We start from the raw sequence: 18,624 nt of genomic DNA, 5'->3' as shown, positions 1-18,624 counted from the left end.
GCCCCTATCGTTTCCTGCAGTAAACAAAAATGCCGCAAAACTTGCTTGTTTTGTCGCATGTGCATATTTCCGCTCTAATGTCATTGGATGCTCTTAATTACGAGATCAATAAGCTGTCAGTATCTGAACATTGCAACATACTTGCTAGAAGCAAGTTAATGCTCCTGTGCTTTCATTCGTTCAGTCGTAGGCTGCTACTACAACTGCCCACTACTAGAGCTCTATTTTGTTACACCGACTTCTCAGATTGTAGCCAATCACTGCCACAGCACATGACTACCACATTTGACACAGCCTGCTGGTTTAGATATTTGGTTGAGGATGCCAAAATTATTATGATGTCAATTAAAGGTGTAGGAGTTACGGTCATCCTGAATACTTTGAATTTGGTATTTAAATTTCATTTGGTATTCAAAATACCCTGTTTAGTATTTGGAAGTGGTGCTGAAAATGTCCCGGTATTGCAAGAAATTACTGTCACACAATGTGTCAGTGTTTAATTATTTTCTGACCAATGAAAAAGAGCCAGAAGTGCCTCATTTAAAAATATACAATGTACAAATCATTTTTATTTGACATTTCCTATACTGCACTGCAATTAAACAGGACTAATTACACTCACTTTGTAATGAAACATGAAGGTGATTAGTGTTGTCGAAGTACTAACGATATCAACAATATGCTTAGAAAAGCATATTGTGTCGTAATTTACAATAGCGATAAATATTATCATATTGCTCAACTCTATTTGAAAATTCGGTGGCTTTTTCAAGCCACATAAATTATAACCTAAACTACACTGCATTATCAGCTGCACCAGCTGAGTGAGGTACCTGCTGAGCCTTATCTAGGGTGGTCCTTGTGTTGAGACTGTCCTGTAGCTCCCAGAGCTCCCCAGTCCTGTACCGCACTCTCTGTAGCTCTGCTATGACTGAGCTCAACTTGGGCTGTATGTCCCTCTCACTGCTGCTTTCCATTAAAAAAAAACCAGGAAGCTAGCCTAGTAAAATATCTTGATAAATAAAACAGCTATTACTTAAACAAACTAAACCTAAAACCATGATGGTGATAAACAAAACGATAATTCTAATTTGTTACACCTTTAGCATCTACTTGTGACTCATAAACAATATACAGGCGAGGCAAGTGATTCATAAAAGCTGTACGTGATGGCTACGATCGAGGATTCTATAGCAACATGCAGCGCTTGAGCCCACTGATAGTACATTATTGCCCCCTACTGGGCATGTTTAGAAATGCAGTAGTGAATGTGCTTAAAATTGTTATTTGGAGAACAAATATTCAAAGCCTGTAAAATGCTGTCTGGGCCAGCCTTAGCAAGAGTGTTAGTTTGGATGTAGCAAGTATGTAGTAATATTCCTATTTTGGCTACTTAGCAATCTTATAATTCAAATAACAAAGATATTCTAGATAAAAATGTACATAGAACAAAACGTACCAGCGACGATTATCCACAAAGTGTGAAATGAGATTTTCAAAAATGGCATTGATTTTTCCCCCATAGAGAAATACCGCTTAGACCCAGGACACATCTTGATGCTAATGGCTATAAAATGACAACACCTCAGAGATCTATGCTCAAGGAGGCGGTCAGAGCCGCACCGTAGAGTTCAGGTCCTACCGCTAACAAAATGGCCCACAATGGGCTGCTGGAGAACAAAGTTGCTGCTTTGGTTCCGTAATCGGGATGTGCCTCCTCCCCTTTGCTTCTCCACCTCAGCAGCTTCCCTCCTACTGCATGTCCAAGGAGCTTCAGTCTGGTTTTTAATGTGTGGTACTTCCTGTTTGCATGCGTGACGTTGTGCTACTACACTTTTGTACATTCTGTCAAAACTTTGAATGCTGTTTTTTACACTCATGTCTGTCTTTGTTTGACTGATTATTTCTTTTTTTCGATAGTGTTTTTATGTAATTGTAATTCACAGTTTTGGTATTTTGATAGGGGCTTGTGTAATATTCAAACAGCTGTTTTCAAGTAAGTAAATGTACTGGTGGGAGGCTGTCTTTATTTATTTTATTTTTATTTGAGTTTATTTCTTTATTCACTTATTTACTGCACATTTACACCAATCAGTAGTGACTGACATGTTGAAGGCTGCCATTACTCAGTAGAAGTCTATGCAGTATTTTTCCCCTCCCCTCCCCAACACAGAGTCTCATGAAAAGGCCTATTGAATGAGAATTAACAGATGTGACTTGAGAGCTTTGGCCAGCCTCATTGAAGTCCCTCTGATTTCCTCTCCATTCTGACCTGGACTGAGGCACAAGCTTGTCTTTCTTTCCCGTGTCCACCTCGCTCATGGCAGTCTGAATACTAATGCCTTCTCTTCCCGGCATGGAGCTGCATGCTCACTTCCCTCTGCCCCCGAGCCCCCCCTCCTCCTCGTTTTGGCTGTGTGTGCATGTGTTTCTGTGTGCCTTCTGTATCTTCATTGCCAGGCTCAGGCCCTGCTCCTTGGGTCATAAAAAAAATAAAATAAAAAAAAGTTGCTAGTTGTGTATGCTAACAAATCTCTTGAGGGCCTTTGTGTTGATGCCTTCTAGGAGATGTGAGAGTGAGGAGCCAGGTAGGCTTTGAACCTGAACGAAGAGGCTCGCACCCGTACCTGGGTGTTGATTTCCGGACCTTGCACTGTAAGTACCAACGTGAAGAACGCTTCAGTCTTCTGTACTCAATCATACATGGCCATGCACAGTACATGCCATTGCAGATCATCAGCAAAACAGCTATTTGTTTTGATTGTATACTTCGAAATTGTATGAAAACAGTTGCAACTCTTTTAATTACTTGCTGTTCTGAACAAAGTAAGATGTCTGTGCTTTGTAGTATAGTTTGTAGTATAGTAATCACGACACACGCAATGCTTGGCAGCCAATCTAGCAGCTAAATTCATATATATATATATATATGTGTGTGGTGTGCATATATGCAAATATAGTGGTTGTTAGAGTGTAGTGGGTAACACCTCTGCCTCCTACACTGTAGACTGGGGTTCAACCCCTGCTTGGGTAAGCTCCCTACACTATACCAATAAGAGTCCTCGGGCAAGACACCTAACACTACCTTCGCCTAGCTGTGCAAAAATGATCAAATTGGAAGTTGCTCTGGGATAAGAGCGTCTTCCAAATGCCATATACATAGTGACATACTGAATTTAGCTGCTATATTGGCTGCTGCTGCCATAAATGTGGCTTGTGCAAAAGTTTTTGCACATTTATTATGTACATTTTTTTTCTCTTCCAATCTGCAGAGGATGTGATAGTCTCGCAAGCCAGTCTGGTGCCCTTCACCACATAATGTGGTCAAGAACCACGTACCTTGTCAGGATGACCAATCACAGCCAGCTTTTTTGCTGTGGCAGTTGTAAAAATCCCACTGATGTATATCTTGCTCTACAAGGCTCTTTCTTCATCACAATGTGTAGGCAGTTGTTTGATACTGCTGACTAAAATTCAGCTTTAAAAAATGAAACTTAGTTTCTTGTCCAAATGATAAATGCTGCACGGAAATACGTATACACAGAAGTACAGATAGCCACTCAGAATGCAACTTCCAAAATCCTGCCAGTTGTGGCAGCTTTGTGTGAAAGATTTCAGATGCTCCGATTCTGTGTGGGCGGAGTGTTTAAGGCTGAGACTAGATGTGCTAACTTACTATCACGAATAAAGCCGACAAAACATGCCATTTGATCAGGGGTTATTCCGACTTTTGCACACGACTGTATGTCCAAAAACTATCCTGTGACCTCCCTCAGTTTGAGAACCGCTGCCGTAAGCTTTAGGACACTGTTTTAAGGATGCCATTTCACATATGATGAACTGCTGGACTCTGTTTTAATTTACCCACAAAGCTGAATTCACTCACAGAGCTGCTGTCGTAAAGCTGCCGTCATATTTTAAAGGTTTTTCTCCTCACTTGTCTGGACTGTTCCGGCCTGGACACTCCAGCCAAGCGTGGCCCCAGCAGGCACACAGCGAGCAGGAGTTTTAACTGTAGTGCCCTGGCAACGGAGGTTGAGAGAGGCTCGCTGCGTCAGCAGTCTGGCACTGCTGAGCACATTTCTGTCTGCATGAGAATGTACTGTTAATCAATCACCTTTCACGTTCTTTTTAATCCACTGAGAACTTCAGGCAGCCGCAGTTATTTGCCATAACAGGTTTTCATCACTGGCTCCCTCTTTGTCACCCTGGAATGAGAGAAAGTTACATAGGAACAGGTTTTTGTAGTTAAACAGCTAAAAGCTACTCATAGATTTAACAGGTTGTGGGTAGCAATTAAGCAAATTTCAGCCTGATGTAACAGGAGAGAATATCAGCTTGAGGCAGTAACTGCATTAGGAGATTAGTATGAACGCTTATTTTTTGTGTCGCGCTCCTAAAAAGTCATGCTGTTTGTGCGTGTGCCATGGAGATTTCATGACTGTCCTCCCCTGTGTGTCCAGCCCGTGCTGAGTCGGCGGGATCGATTCCAGCCCGGAGGATCCGCAGGCTTTTCAGTTTCCAGCGGCACCTGCTGTCCTCGCGCTTTCTCCGGGGAGCACCACACCTCAACCCCCTCCACATCCTGGATGAGGACTACTGCGGCCAAGCCAAGGTGTGTTCAGTGTAGGGCTGTAATGGTTAATTGATTTAAACTCAGTTTAAATTCAATAAAATTTGATTACATTTCCTTTCTGAATAAAATCAGCATTGATTTGTTGATAATTCATATTTAAAATTCTTGTACTATCAGAAAGCCATTTATCTACAGTTTTGCCACATAGCCTTTTTTGTATAAAATACAACTCCCTCCCCCTTTTTTGGTAATGATTGAAAGGCTATGCATGGTTTGTCATAATTTTTTTTTTTTTAATTTCTAGAAGAACAAAGGGTAAAGGTCATTCTGAGTCATTCAGAGCGCTTGTATATGAAACGAGTCAGAAATGTGGTGGTGATGGGAACCAGACGTCTAACACCCTTAATGCCTCTGAAAGCTGCAAACCGTTACTGTACAAAATGGTTGTTATACATTTCCTGATACCTGAGACATTGTTTTATGGTAGTTTTGAGAGAAGCTTTTGGCACTGGACCTATTTTTAAAATCAATTTATGGCATAGTACCTAAATAGTAGGTAGCTTTGTTTTCATTTTTCACTTGTTTTACCACTAGGAGTAGGTTCACTGGTCATGTTGGTTAGTAAATAAAATGGACATTTGTAGCCGTTGTAGACAATGTGACCCCTGGTTTCTATCACCACCACTGTAAAGAAATCAGTCTGTAAGATTCACAATGAAAGATTTCCCATCAAACCACTGTGAATGACTGTTTACCGCCGTTATTGTATTACATAAGAGATTTGAAGAAATTCCCTTTGAAAAAACAAACCTCTAACTGATTTATCATTAAAATTAGGGACAAACTGAATAGACCAAGATCGGAATCAGCAGATTTAAACAGGGATTGAAAAAGTTCAAATTGAACTACTAAAACTAGAACAAATGAAAACTAACAAGCCTAAATGAACAAATGCAGTTATCAGATAAAACAGTTGCAGGCTGAGTGGGGGTGGTTAGAAGTGAAAAGTTAAAAGTGGTGGAGTGATACTGGCTGGCAGAGCTTTAGAGTTTCCTGTAAAATTTTCCAGTTCGCTGGTGCACTGTAACTAAACTAAAGAGCAAATAATGTTTAAATTGCAAGTTTATTTCATGTGATCATTTATCTCACACAGTGTGAGCTTTGGGTTCAATAAAAGGCTGATTATTATCAGCCATCGGCCAAATCGACTATAGAAATGAATGATTGGTGCATTCCTAATCAAAATATGTAGATTACGCAGTCGACAGCATATTCTGTGGTGACTGCTTCATTCAGTCCCCACATGTGCCAGCGCCAACACCCTAGGAGGAAACGTGTCATTGAGGCTACATTGTAGACACTTTACTGAATCGGCTCTCTAGCATTCAGGTTTTTCTAACAAAAGCAATTGTTTTGGGCTTTTCTACTGAATAAACATTAAAAACTGAAATCTAGGATTAGGAAAACCGGATTAGTGCTTAGTTTTAGTGTAATGGTGAATGTTTATTGCTGTTAAGGGAACCATCTTAAGGTGGACCTTTTTAGTGGATTGAAGATGAACTGAGTTTTAGTGTGTGCTCTAACCTATTATCACTTTTGTAATAACCTTATTAACCTTTGTAGTTTCCTTCAAGATAACATTGAAATGTCATTATACCATTGACTCTTACACGTGTTCCTTTTCTGCAATGTAAATTTCATGCAAAGCTGATGACCGTTAGCTTATGGAAAGTGATGCTTTGCATTTTAAAAGATTACACTGAGCAGTCTAACGTCCTGTGTGCAGCACTATGTGGGCTGAAGTTTGTGTTTTTTTTTTTTTTCTTTTCACTCAGGCATCAAACATTAATCTGGTTTAAACAACTTCTAGGAACAGTGAGCAATTCTAAAGTACCAAATAAATAATAGTACAGTTACTACTGACAACATGTATGACGTATGCAAGCAAGATTTTTTCATGCATATCTAAAATAACTGATTATATTCTGTAGGCCAGTGTTGCTATTCCTTATGCATATTAGCACAATTTCGCCGCTACATTTACAGTATATTCTGGAAGTGCAGTACTGTGTAAAAGTCATCCTTCATTTATGTAATTTCCCATCAGAATGACCATTAACGTAGTAGTTATTCAGAAGATATTTCAGGAGATTAGATACAAGATAAGTTACTTGTATAAGGAAGTAGAAGGTAAAAGTAAAATACGTGGGGGGAAAAAAAACATTGAAATTACTTGGATTGTGAGAAGTGGAAAATGCAACCAACTTGTAAGATTGAACTTTGGAGATGTGGGAAAATGATCCTGCAGATTTCTTCAAACTGAAAGCAAGTCTCCTGAAAAGAATGGAAGCTGTAATAAAAGAAAAATGGTGGTCACTAAATACTGAAAAAGTTTGGTTGGTAGTGATTTGCTGTTTTTTCCTGATGTCGAAAAATGGGTAACTCAGTGGCTTTTGGAATTTTGGAAATGAAATAGATGGGAGTGGGAGGGTGGGAGAGTCACTGAATTTTGCCCAGTGCTGTATGTTGATAGTTATTTAGATATATTATGTCTTCTAGCTTTTCTGTGTCTTTTCGTTTGTGTTTTAATTTGTCTCTTGTGTCTTTTGCAGTGTATGTTGGAAAAGGTTGGAAGCTGGAATTTTGACATTTTCCTCTTCGACAGGCTGACGAATGGTAAATGCTTTAAAGTGTCTTTGAAGAGCATTCAGGTTTGTCACGCCAGAGTGAGAGAGAGAGTGTGTGTGTGTGTGTGTGTGTGTGTGTGTGTGTGTGTATGTGTGTTTGTGTGTGTGTGTGTGTGTGTGTGTGAGAACGTGTGCGCGCCATGCATCGTGCCGGTATTCCCCTCTTAAGAGTCGCAGTGCACTGAGCGTGACCAGTATTTGCTGCTGTAGTTGTGGTCAGCACTGCCATCTGCTGGCCAGATAATGCATATGAATTTTACTGTGCAACCTTACCAAATGATCAAACTGTGAATGTATGTTTTCTTGTTAAATTTATATTTATTTTCAATAAATTTTGCTATTATTTTCCGTTTCCAACTTTTAATGTGATGTTAATAGAATTTGTTATACATAAAGACTTGTTAATGTTAATATAAGAATTGTATTATAAGCGAATATGTAGCCCAGTTTTTAATACTCGTGAAACATATTGTATTCTTTCTGTCATTGTTTTCAGGAAACAGTCTTGTCACCTTGACGTTATATCTGCTGAGTCATTATGGCTTAATTGAGCTCTTCCAGTTAGACATGGTTAAAGTGCATCGCTTTTTAGGTGAGTGATTATACATATGATCTGGTACTGCACAAGTTCCAGTGTAAACTTTTTCAACATACAGAGTCCATCACTAAGGTTAAAGGAATACTGTTGTAAAAATAAAAATTTCTATAATTTTCCACTTACCCCAGTTGTAGTAGATCAGACAAGACATGCTATACATTTTTTTTTCCAGTTTAATGCTGGAGCTACGAGGCTAACACTGCTAACAAACAATAGAAGTCAATAGTCACCCAATTTCTTTCCGCAAATACATCCCCAGTACTTCTCTTAACCTGCTCAGAAAACATTCAACTCTTTAAGAGTGCACAGACTTGTTTAAGTGGTTTAGGACACAGTATGACTTTCTGACAACTATAAAAACAAACAGAACTTTCACTGCGTAGATGAACACTGCGGACAGTCATTTTAGACAAGTGAAATTTGTCTGACCATCTGCTAATTTCCAAACTAAAGCCCTAAGTCTAAATAGGAACAACAGATATCATGATGGTAACCTAGTGTCCGTATGCCTTAGTAAAGTCCCTGCACTGAAGAAGAGTTGGATTCTGTGAGGAACTCATAATTCAGCGGTTGTTTAAAATGCCTGACCGCTGCATTCAGTTCACAGTAAGTCATACTGTGGCCTAAATTCACATTGTCAAGTCTGCACAACCTTAACGAAGAGCTGGATGCAAGGTGAGGGAATGTTTGGGGATGTATTTGCAGATGTGATTTGGGTGACTGAAGACTTCTAATGTTTGGTAGCAGTGTTAGCCCCGTATGTCCAGCGCTAAACTCTTAATTTATTTTTTCTTGCCTGCTCGACTCCGTCTGGGGTAAGTGGAAATTAGATGTTTTTCCTCAAACCGTTCCTTTAATTTATGACTGGAAAGTATGTTTCTTGTTTTAAAAGTTAACTGGTAAGTGATCTTGGAGGATAGCCTCTTCTGATAGTTATACCATATCAATTATACAGCATGACTAAAGCTGAGGGAGAGGCTAAATGCATTATTCAGTGTTGTCTGGCTGCCAAGCAAAAGAGTCAGTTTTTTTACCTGAATTCATCTTGCTTTGTTTTATTGCTTTCAGTTCTGGTTCAAGAGGACTACCACAATCATAATCCTTACCATAATGCAGTCCACGCTGCAGACGTGACCCAGGCGATGCACTGTTATCTGAAAGAGCCCAAGGTACGATCGCAGGAGAAACAAACTCTCACCAAGCATGACTTTACTGAGCTGCGCACCTGATCTTACTCTGTGTGTTTTGTGTTTGTTTACTCTGTAGCTTGCCAAGTCCCTTACTTCCTGTGATATACTCTTGGGCCTTCTGGCAGCGGCCACTCATGATCTGGACCATCCAGGGGTCAATCAACCTTTCCTCATCAAAACCAACCATTACCTAGCCGCTTTGTACAGGGTGAGAGCAGCACTCCTTTAATTTTAGGGGTTGTTTATTGAAAAATCGAATTTACACTAATTTTTCCCCCTAAACCAAATGTAGTGAATCAGGAGGATCTTAAATAGACTCACTCATGTTTTTGACGCTGTTTAACATGTTACCTGTAAAAATGGGCAAATTGTTATATAACCAAGTGTCATTTAACATTTCCACAGTTCCAGTTTCCATGTTTTTAGAAAGTAATACAACACTGTGCAAAAGTGAGAGACCACTTTTAAGCATGAGGGGGAAAAAAAAGCAGAAAACATATACTTAAAAGAAAATTGCACAGATGCTTTGTAGACTAAATATACACATTTTCAGTATTTGGTGTGTCCACCTTTTATTACAGCGTCCATTCTTTTCAGGAAACCTGTTTTTTCCCCATTTATTTTATTTTCTTTTGACTTTTCTCATCATAATGCAAGTTGATTATCGTATTTCTGAACTCCTCAGAAATATTTCCTGAAAAATGAAGAGCTTGTACGTAATATGTTTTGACTGGACGGTAAATAAATGAAGGATGGTCTCTGACTTTTGCACAGCATTGTATATCATACAGTGTCAGGAGCCAAATAAGCGAGTCTGTTAGAGCTTACTTAACTCTGAAGTAAGTGTGTGATGATTTAGACATGCAGTTAGCACAGTTTTCATGTTTGGGGTGTAAGCTTCCTTTACTTGTTAGCTTCATTAGCCTTGTAGCCCCAGTAGAAAAATTAAAGATGCAAACCTCAGGTCAGTTATCACTTGAGTGGTCGACTTTACTCGGGCTGAGGGGGGAAAATAGTGAATATTTGATTTTGAGCATATTTATCCAAGTCTCAAACCAGCACTGTCTTATTCACTGTATTTGGCTGTACAGAATACCTCAGTTCTGGAGAACCACCACTGGAGGTCTGCAGTGGGTTTGCTCCGAGAAACCGAGCTCTTCTCTCATCTTCCTGCAGAAGACAGGTGTGTATCACAGCATACTTTCAAGTCTGGGTGTGTAAAAATGAATGAAATATAGATCTGAAGATGCAGATCATCTGCATTGATTTTGGATTGTTACAGTCAGTTAGAATTAGGGCTAATCTAATAAATACATTGTGTATCGCTTTACTTACATTCTACTGTGCAAATACTTACTCTATATAAGTAATATTCATTTTAATTAGTGGCAAAATAGTCCATATGGTGAAATTTGAGATTTCACTGAATCAAAAAATTGTAAGTGAATCATTGTCATGTTTGAGAAACCTCTGCACTCCTGCTCACTTCTAGTGGTCCAACTTTTCGGTGTGTTTCAACAGCATTTTCACATTTAAGTTGGTTAATAAAGTTTTCCTTTATCTTCTCAGTTTGAACATGGAGAGGCAGCTGGGCTCTCTGATTTTAGCCACAGATATCAGCAGGCAGAATGAATACCTGTCCAAGTTCAGGACACACCTGGACCAGGAGGACCTGTGCCTGGGGAACGCCTCGCATCGCCACTTCATCTTACAGGTGAGGGAGCACCAACAGGACTCTGACTGACAGGGAAGAACTCTAACGCTTGAAAAATAAATTACACTGGAGTTGTGTAAGTAAAGTGTCCTGCAACTGCAACAGTTTCAAGCGAAACAATTTCGTGAAACAAGTTTCAAAATGCTAATTACACATCAGGCGAACATGTTGATGGACTTACTATAAAATGATTGATTTCAATCAGTGGGCAAGAAAATAAAATAGAATATGGATTATTGGGGGGTTTAAAATGAGCAGCACAGGTTATTCAGAAGTAGAAAACTGTTTATTGAAGTGAAGTTATGCAGACACCCTTTATTAAATTTCTGTTGCAAGTCCTGGCAGACGGTGGAGGTCTCTGCAGCCTGCCAAGATACTCACTTCTCGTGGTACTCTTGAGCTCCTGAATCAGTGTGTGTGTGTGTGTGATCTCTCTGTGTGCAGATGGCCCTGAAGTGTGCTGATATTTGTAACCCATGTAGGCCGTGGGAGCTCAGCAAACAGTGGAGTGAAAAGGTGACGGAGGAGTTCTTCCGCCAAGGTACATTACACTCACTAAGACAATGGGAAACACTAGGGCTGTCAAACAGTTGAACTAATTAGTCATGATTAATCACATTGTTTTGTTTGGTTTATTGGAATTAATCACATTCGTCTTATTCGATCAAATCTGACCCTAAATACGTTTTTTTCATTTGAAAGCAGTGCTGTTATAGCTATTTGAGTGGACATAATAGGATTCATCAGAGTGTATTTATTACATTCTTTATTACCTCAGTAAGATTTTCATCATGAACCCGATCAGGAAAGCCTCATGATTTCCATAGCGTTTTCATCACCAAAGTTCAGAGAGAGCAACAGTGGCTGCGTGTTCCATTGAGCGATTATATCATATATACAGTCAGTGGTTTGTCTGTGTGACTTTTTTCCATCCAGTTAGCATCAAATAAAAGCACGAAGTTATGTTGTTAGTTCTGTATGAGCGGCAGAGCAGACTAGAAGTGTTGGAAGGACATGTATCAATCAAGCTCCTCATTAGCCACGCCCACACAGTTCTCCAGTAGGTCAGATTGGTGGTTTTTAATCTGTTTGATCAAATTTTTGTTTATCATACAAACCTTTTTTTGTATTTTACTCTGTGTTCCCTGGGATTTTAATCATTTCTTGTTAACTTGCTGACTTTGACAGCTCTAGGTACACTTTATTTTGATGCTCCACTGTTGCTGCTCACCTTTCTTTTAACATTTTAAGCTAAATACATTGTAAGTTCAATTTAACATGTCACTAACCCTAAACCGATCACTCTAACCCTAAACTTAACTCAGAATATAAATCTAAACCTAGTTCTAACTCTCAGTGCTAATTCTCATGCTAACCCTAACTCCCTAATGCTGTTAGCTAGTTGAACAATATGAGCAGCAGTGGACAAAATTAAATGGACCATCAAAATAAAGTCTGACAATTCGGTGCTACCCACAAACTGAGGTTTTTCCCTAACGTGACAACTTTTGTCCTCTCATTCCAAATGTTTAGGAGACATTGAGAAGAAGCACAAACTTGAAGTCAGCCCACTGTGTGACAGCGAGACTAACTCCATAGCCGATGTTCAGATTGGTAAGATTCTGGTTTCCTGGACTACTGGTGTCAACTCTCACACATTCAGGACGAACACAGTGTTCTTGGCAGTGTTTTCACTTAGTAAACTCAAGAATCTTGACAAAATGCAGGAGCATGTTGGAGCCAACTCTTCCACCAAGGTTTAGTTCTTTGCAGCGACAAACAGCAGACAGCCTAGATGATAAAGATGTGTCTTAACAGGGCAAGGAGATGCTGTGTTATTGTCCTTCACATTTCACTGTATCAGGAGGTGACACTGAATGTATCTTCTGTGATCTGATTAATCCACTTTACTGGCCTGTTTATCAGGCTGTTGGCACCTACACTAACAATCTGAAACCTCCAGCCCTGTAATTGTCAGATGGCACAGACCGTTCTCTGACTGGCTGAGAGACACAGCAATAATAATGAAGGGTGAGCTTATCACAGTTTATCACAGTTTAACACAGCTCGCAGGGCTGTCATGTTTGTTATGGCTATATACTGTAAGTGTTTCTGAATCAAGACTTACATGAATTCCAAGGATCTTATCAAGATGGAGCTAAAAGTACCAAGTGAAAACAGTGTTAAAAGGACATTAGATTGAGTAAAAAGACAACAACTGACACTCAATGCAAAGATAATCACAGCTTTCACTCAGTGCATATCATTTTATTAGGATGTATGGCAGCAGATTGAATGACACAGTTTCAGGCTGTATTTACAGGAAGTCATTCTGAAGAGCTCCATGATTAAAAAATAATAACATACAGAATAGATCTGCCAAGACATGTTTGATGCCTGAAGTTTGCTTCTTTATTTTCGCACTGGAGCTACAAAGCTAATGCAGCTGACATGGCTATAAGCTTCTAGTACTTATGTTAGCATTGTTTTCACATGTAGTTATTTTTAAATCAACCAAATTGAGTCTTATTGCAAATGTTAGTGCACAATTATAGTACAGTGTTTATGGGCAGAGTTGGACAGTTTTTCCTTCAGTACCTTAAATTCAGCAAATACAAAAAAGTGTGCAAAGTGCGTTCTCTGTAGAGGATGTGTTGATATTTTCACTTAGAAAATCAACCAAACATGTAATTTGACAACTGTATATGGATCGTTGGACCCATTTAGTTCAAAGTCAGAGTTCAAAACACATTTCAGACTTTTAACTGACTTGGACTTTACATTAAAATCCTTTTGCTTTGAGTGACCCCATACCTTAATTATGTTTATTAAAACAAATGATTGAACATTTTGTCACTAACAAAAGTCATAACACTTTTTAAACTTTACCAGATATTTGGGAAGTGTGTGTTTTGGTAGTGACGATTTCAGGTAATTTTGAGCAGATTTCAAAAACGCTAGCTAGCACATGACTAGCAAAAACAGCTTTGAACAGGTGTGCACACAAAAAAAAATCTACATTTTTCATTAAAACACAAAGTTTACTTAAATGCAGAAGATGTGTTTCGGTACTGACAATGCTTAATGTTACACACTGACTTTCAGACTTCGTGACACAGTTACTTTAAAACAAAGGTATCTAACTGCTCACCATGTGGCCATGAGGCGGGGGTGCAGTCTCACTTTCTGCTGTAAAATGCAGGGGTGTGGCTGAAATAAGGCTCTGCCTATTGATTAAAACTCTGTTTCGGGAGTGACATGAAAACATGGGAAGTTTTTTTTTATTATTTAAAAAGTAAACTCAAGATGAATCTACATCTTTTCAGTATTATTGTCACAAGTGTTAATTTAAGGCCTTCTCCCATTGAAAAGCACCTTATACATGATGATTTTGTATATATTTAGCTTATTACCATCTAAATTAATGCCTTGGGTTTAAATTAATCATAATGTAATCCTTGTAAATATCTAAGGTGTCTATCCTGGATATTTTGTGGAACCGCAGTTTGAACTAGTTCAGTAGAATGACCCATATGTTCCTGTAAGCTCCAGCACTCTCAGTAAGTCGTATCATCTCTCATTCCAGGTTTCATGACCTACGTGGTGGAGCCTCTGTTTGCCGAGTGGGCTCGTTTCTCAGACACGCGGCTCTCTCAGACCATGCTGGGCCACCTGTGCCTGAACAAAGCCAGCTGGAACGCCATGCAGCCCGAAGCTTCGGGCAGCTCTGAGGAGCTGGAGAGCGAGCAGGAGGCCAGCTCCAGAGCCTTACCTCAGGGAAGCCCGCAATCCTGACACCCCCTCACTCACCCGCCGCGGGGACAGGACCACTCCTACAGCCCCCGCCCATCCCAGTACCTTAAGCCACATATGAGTTGCTCGCCTCCCATCTCAAACCAACCACTGATTTATTTAATTTATTTAATTTTAACCCCTTGTTTTCCCTTTGACATAGAGCAATACATGGATACCTCATTCGGCTACTGCTGCGTTTTTTTTTTGTTAGTTTTTTCTTTTCTTTTTTTAGTGTCATTGTATTTTTATTTATTTAATTTTTTTGAGGGAGCATTATGGATTAGAAAACTGAACTTGGCCATTTTGCTAGAGACTGGAAAACATGCTAAAGAGGAAGGATCCCCTCTTGTTGGGTTAAAAGTGCCATTTTCATCACATTTGAATTGCTCCACAAGTGAGATGTAAACACCAAGAGTATTCATGAGAGTTGTGTTTTCTTTTTTTAATGACTGCACCCAGAGACGGTGTGTGTGTGCGTTTGTGTGTGTGTGCACGTGAGTGTGTCTGTTTTTTTTTTTTGTTTCTTTTTTGCAAATGAATCTTCCTCCTTGTGTACACAACTGAAAAAAAAGACAAATGTGAAGAGCCCAGTCATTTTGCTGCCTCTATAAAGACTGTTTACAGATGTCTTTTTTTGTTGTCATTGTTATAAATGAATCATGTTGGTTCTGTGATTTTTTTGCCTTTAAGCACAGATGTGAAGAACCACTTTTACATGTTTTTGAACTGTTGTCCTACTGCTGATGTACTGAACACAAACAAAAAAACACAAACAATTGGACTGCACCTCAGTCAGTCTGACACACGCCAGATGCCATACGAAACGCCATTTTGTGCTCCGTTGTGTATCCTCTCCCTGCACTCCAGATTTAAAAATAGAAGGTGCCACTCGGACATGCAGCTACTGCTGTGAAAGGACCAGGGACCGGCTTCCCTCCTCGCCCTATGCCCCCCTCTCCGACCCACACACCGCGACGGGACGACCCTCCTAACCCTGGAACAAGCATCCTGACACGGGACATGTAGCTGACCAGAATCTCCATGGAATTCGCTCAGGGTCTCGCCAACCTGCTTATCTATCAGCTGGGAGTGAATGAGGAAGCTAAAAGGTGCCTTTCATAGGTAGCTGACCCCTTCCTTATCATTTTGTAAAAGTATAAAGTATATAGACTCCCTTTCAGAATGTCTCTCAACCACAATCGCGCTCTCTCTCTCTATCGTTCTCTATTGTTCTCTCTCTATTGTTCTCTCTCTCATCTCTTTCTCATTTTCTCTCACTCTTTTTCTCTCTCTCTCTCTCTCTCTCTCTCCCTCTCTCTCTCTCTCTCTCTCCAGAAGACTGCTAAAAATGATGCCTTAAAACTATGCACAAAGCTAAGTGACCAAACCAGCTTGTATTTTTCATTGAAGTGCATCATGTCTGTTTAATGCATTGTCCAGCCCTTTGCCTTTTGTCAAGCGAGAAAAAAAAATTTAAATATATGGAGGATAAGTCGATTTGATTTTTAACATTGAACATTCCATTGTTTTTGTTTTGCGTATTGTATATTTTTTTTTACTCTGTACAGATGGCGCAGTTGTGTTTTTGTGCTCCTCTTTCAGGTTCGAAGGAGAGCAGGTGCTTTTTCTTATTTTAGCTGATTTGTATTTTCTGTTGTAAGTGCTGTAAGACTGTTGATTCAAAACTGTTTACAATTTGTTGTAACAGCCATTTTGGGGAGAAGACTTCAGTGTCAAGCCATTTTGTAAAGGCTTTTGTCGTACAGACTTTTTGATACGTGCTCGTTTCAGTTGCATTTTTGATGAATAAAAATTGACACGATGTTTCAGCTATTGGATGACACGATTCAGTTACCTTGTGGTTTATTTAGAAATGCTTTCATTAAATGTCGCCCCCTGTGGGTGTTTGGTAGTCACATTTAGTCACATTCACTTTTGCTCATGTTTAAGAGGATGGTTCTTCTGTTCAGATAGACAAGTTAGAGGTAAATGTGGGTTTTAGTTGAGCCAAGAATGTCTTGAAGTGCTCATTTCCAAGACTGGCATTTTCTATGCTAATCACATACAAATTGGCCACTATCTGCCAGGCCTTGAATCCAGTTCACAGACATGTACACAGATTTGTAATTGCTATAGTTAACAGACCTGTTGATTTAACTTGCTGCCCACCTAGTTGCATCTACCTGTGACTGAAAACATTCCTTGAGCAGAAACTGGGTTCTGATTCCAGAGTTATAGCACTAAAAAGGGTTCTTCTATTGTTACAAGCCTAACATTGTAACAATAGAAGAGCCCTTTTAGAAAAGGTTCTGTATAGAACCATCTACAGCACGTTCTTCATCAATCTGAAGGACCCTTTCATGATGCAAAGAACCCCTTAATCATGCAAAGGATTCATTGAGTGTTCATGGTTCTATATAGAACCACTTTCTTTACTAAAAAAACTTTGAAGAACCATCATTTTGTAAGTGTGAAAGCCATTGAAAGTTTCTGTTGGCTCCTGATTGTGTCCACTAAAGCAATAACCCATGGGAGGCTGTGTAAAATGTATGACAATTGGATTTGGCGAAACGTTCATGAGTTCAAAAAAATCAAAATGCCTTTCTTAGATTTATTCAAAGAACTGCTCCAACAAAATCAGTTTTTTTATAATGCTTAAAATAAACGATAATACAGGCTAAACTGGAGTAAATGGAAAGGAAAGTAAAACCCACCAAAATAAAAGTAATACAATAATATAAAAAGGATTAAAACTGATTGGTTTAGATGATCTGAAAAGTCAGAGGCTCGCTCCTCTCTGCACATTCGCTGTGTTCACTTCTTATCTGGCTAAAAAATCAAACAGCTCATACAGTCTCAGTTCACTGCTCCATCAGCTTCTTTAGATTTGGGCTACAGAGGTGTGCACTTGTCCTGTTTAACCTCTCAACCAGCCTCTAGCCTCTACCCCCATGACTGAAGAATTAATCCTGTACTGTACCTTTGCAGTCAACCTGATGATGATGTCATAACCATATTAGAGCAGTGTTTAGCTAACTCTGTGCTAGAGGCACGTCAGAACAGCTGACGAGGCCTCAGGGTGTCCAAGATCTTCTGAAGGTAAGCTATACTCATACTGAGGAGAGAGTCTCAGATTTCTCTATTCAGGTCAAAAACAATTGTTTTATACCAACAGAAATCATAATAATCACATATAATCATTCAGGAGTAGTAAACAAACAAAAAAAAAAATCAAGAAAAGCTGACACTCTTAAAGAAACCACGTGGACAAAGCCAAGCAATTCAATTGACTTTAAGGGAGAGTCTAAGACAGAATAGTGGATGATACAAAAGTTCATATTGCTTATGTTGGAACAAAACCTTGTATCGTAATTTTTGTAGTTTTTCAGTTTTTGACAAAATTTGAAAATCCCTTTTGCTCTATGCGTTGTGTATAAATTGGACCAAAATGATGATTGGGCTCAAAGTTTCTTGAAAAAATGTCTGGTTCCATTGACTTACATTAAAAGTAAAGCATGTTTTTTCCTTCTCCTGTAAATCATTGTTATCATTCTGGAGATACAAGGTTTTGTTCCGACAACAAGTACATTCTAATGACTGGAAGTTTGTATTATTCAGTGCCAATTATCTGTACACATTGAAGCTAGGTGGGAGCTAAGTGAGGGAGAAAGTGAGTGACTGAGTTACAGTTAAGAAGTGATTTTGGAGGCTGTATTTTGTAATATGGAGCGATTCTGCTCTTCAGGTCCTTCATGACTTTGTCTGCAGGCTGAGGTCTGTATGACTGAAAGAGAAAAGACAATATTTCTGTTTAGAGAGAGACACATCTGATAATGTTTGATTTTACAAGAAGGAGCTGCTGTGATGGAAAAGCATTTTCTCTGTTGTCTGTCTACTAGAGCAAAATGTTGCATCTAGAAATCTATTACTTACACCTAGACTTAACTTTCTGGTCAGCAAAAAGAACATATATCAGCTTAACTGTGGGTGAAAGCACACATTTTCACACTTTAATACAAATGCACTAGATTTAAAATCTCAGTAACAAAATTACATGTGAAATA

The 18,624-nt window shown here is 39.2% G+C and overlaps 1 protein-coding gene across 6 annotated transcripts in view; it reads left to right on the top strand.

Moving 5' to 3' along the window:
* pde7a (phosphodiesterase 7A) overlaps positions 1-15,315 on the top strand; it is a 50,133-nt gene extending 34,818 nt beyond the window's left edge. For 3 of the 6 annotated variants that reach the window (XM_036558051.1, XM_036558055.1, XM_036558057.1), the window contains exons 3-14: positions 1,964-1,996; positions 2,566-2,655; positions 4,464-4,615; positions 7,189-7,252; positions 7,760-7,855; positions 8,930-9,030; positions 9,128-9,259; positions 10,143-10,234; positions 10,621-10,765; positions 11,210-11,306; positions 12,299-12,379; positions 14,352-15,315. In XM_036558051.1, the coding sequence (XP_036413944.1) occupies positions 1,964-1,996; positions 2,566-2,655; positions 4,464-4,615; positions 7,189-7,252; positions 7,760-7,855; positions 8,930-9,030; positions 9,128-9,259; positions 10,143-10,234; positions 10,621-10,765; positions 11,210-11,306; positions 12,299-12,379; positions 14,352-14,560 (1,292 nt within the window). In that variant the 3' untranslated portion in view covers positions 14,561-15,315. The remainder of the gene's footprint in view (positions 1-1,963; positions 1,997-2,565; positions 2,656-4,463; positions 4,616-7,188; positions 7,253-7,759; positions 7,856-8,929; positions 9,031-9,127; positions 9,260-10,142; positions 10,235-10,620; positions 10,766-11,209; positions 11,307-12,298; positions 12,380-14,351) is intronic. The other 3 variants (XM_036558053.1, XM_036558056.1, XM_036558054.1) reach the window with 2 other exon arrangements.
* Positions 15,316-18,624: the final 3,309 nt, after the last annotated feature.

This window comes from Colossoma macropomum, unplaced genomic scaffold, assembly GCF_904425465.1.
Source record: "Colossoma macropomum unplaced genomic scaffold, Colossoma_macropomum, whole genome shotgun sequence".
Taxonomy (NCBI): Eukaryota; Metazoa; Chordata; class Actinopteri; order Characiformes; family Serrasalmidae; genus Colossoma; species Colossoma macropomum.
The sequence above is the reverse complement of the archived record's forward strand: the minus strand, read 5'-3'. Positions and strand labels throughout refer to the sequence as shown.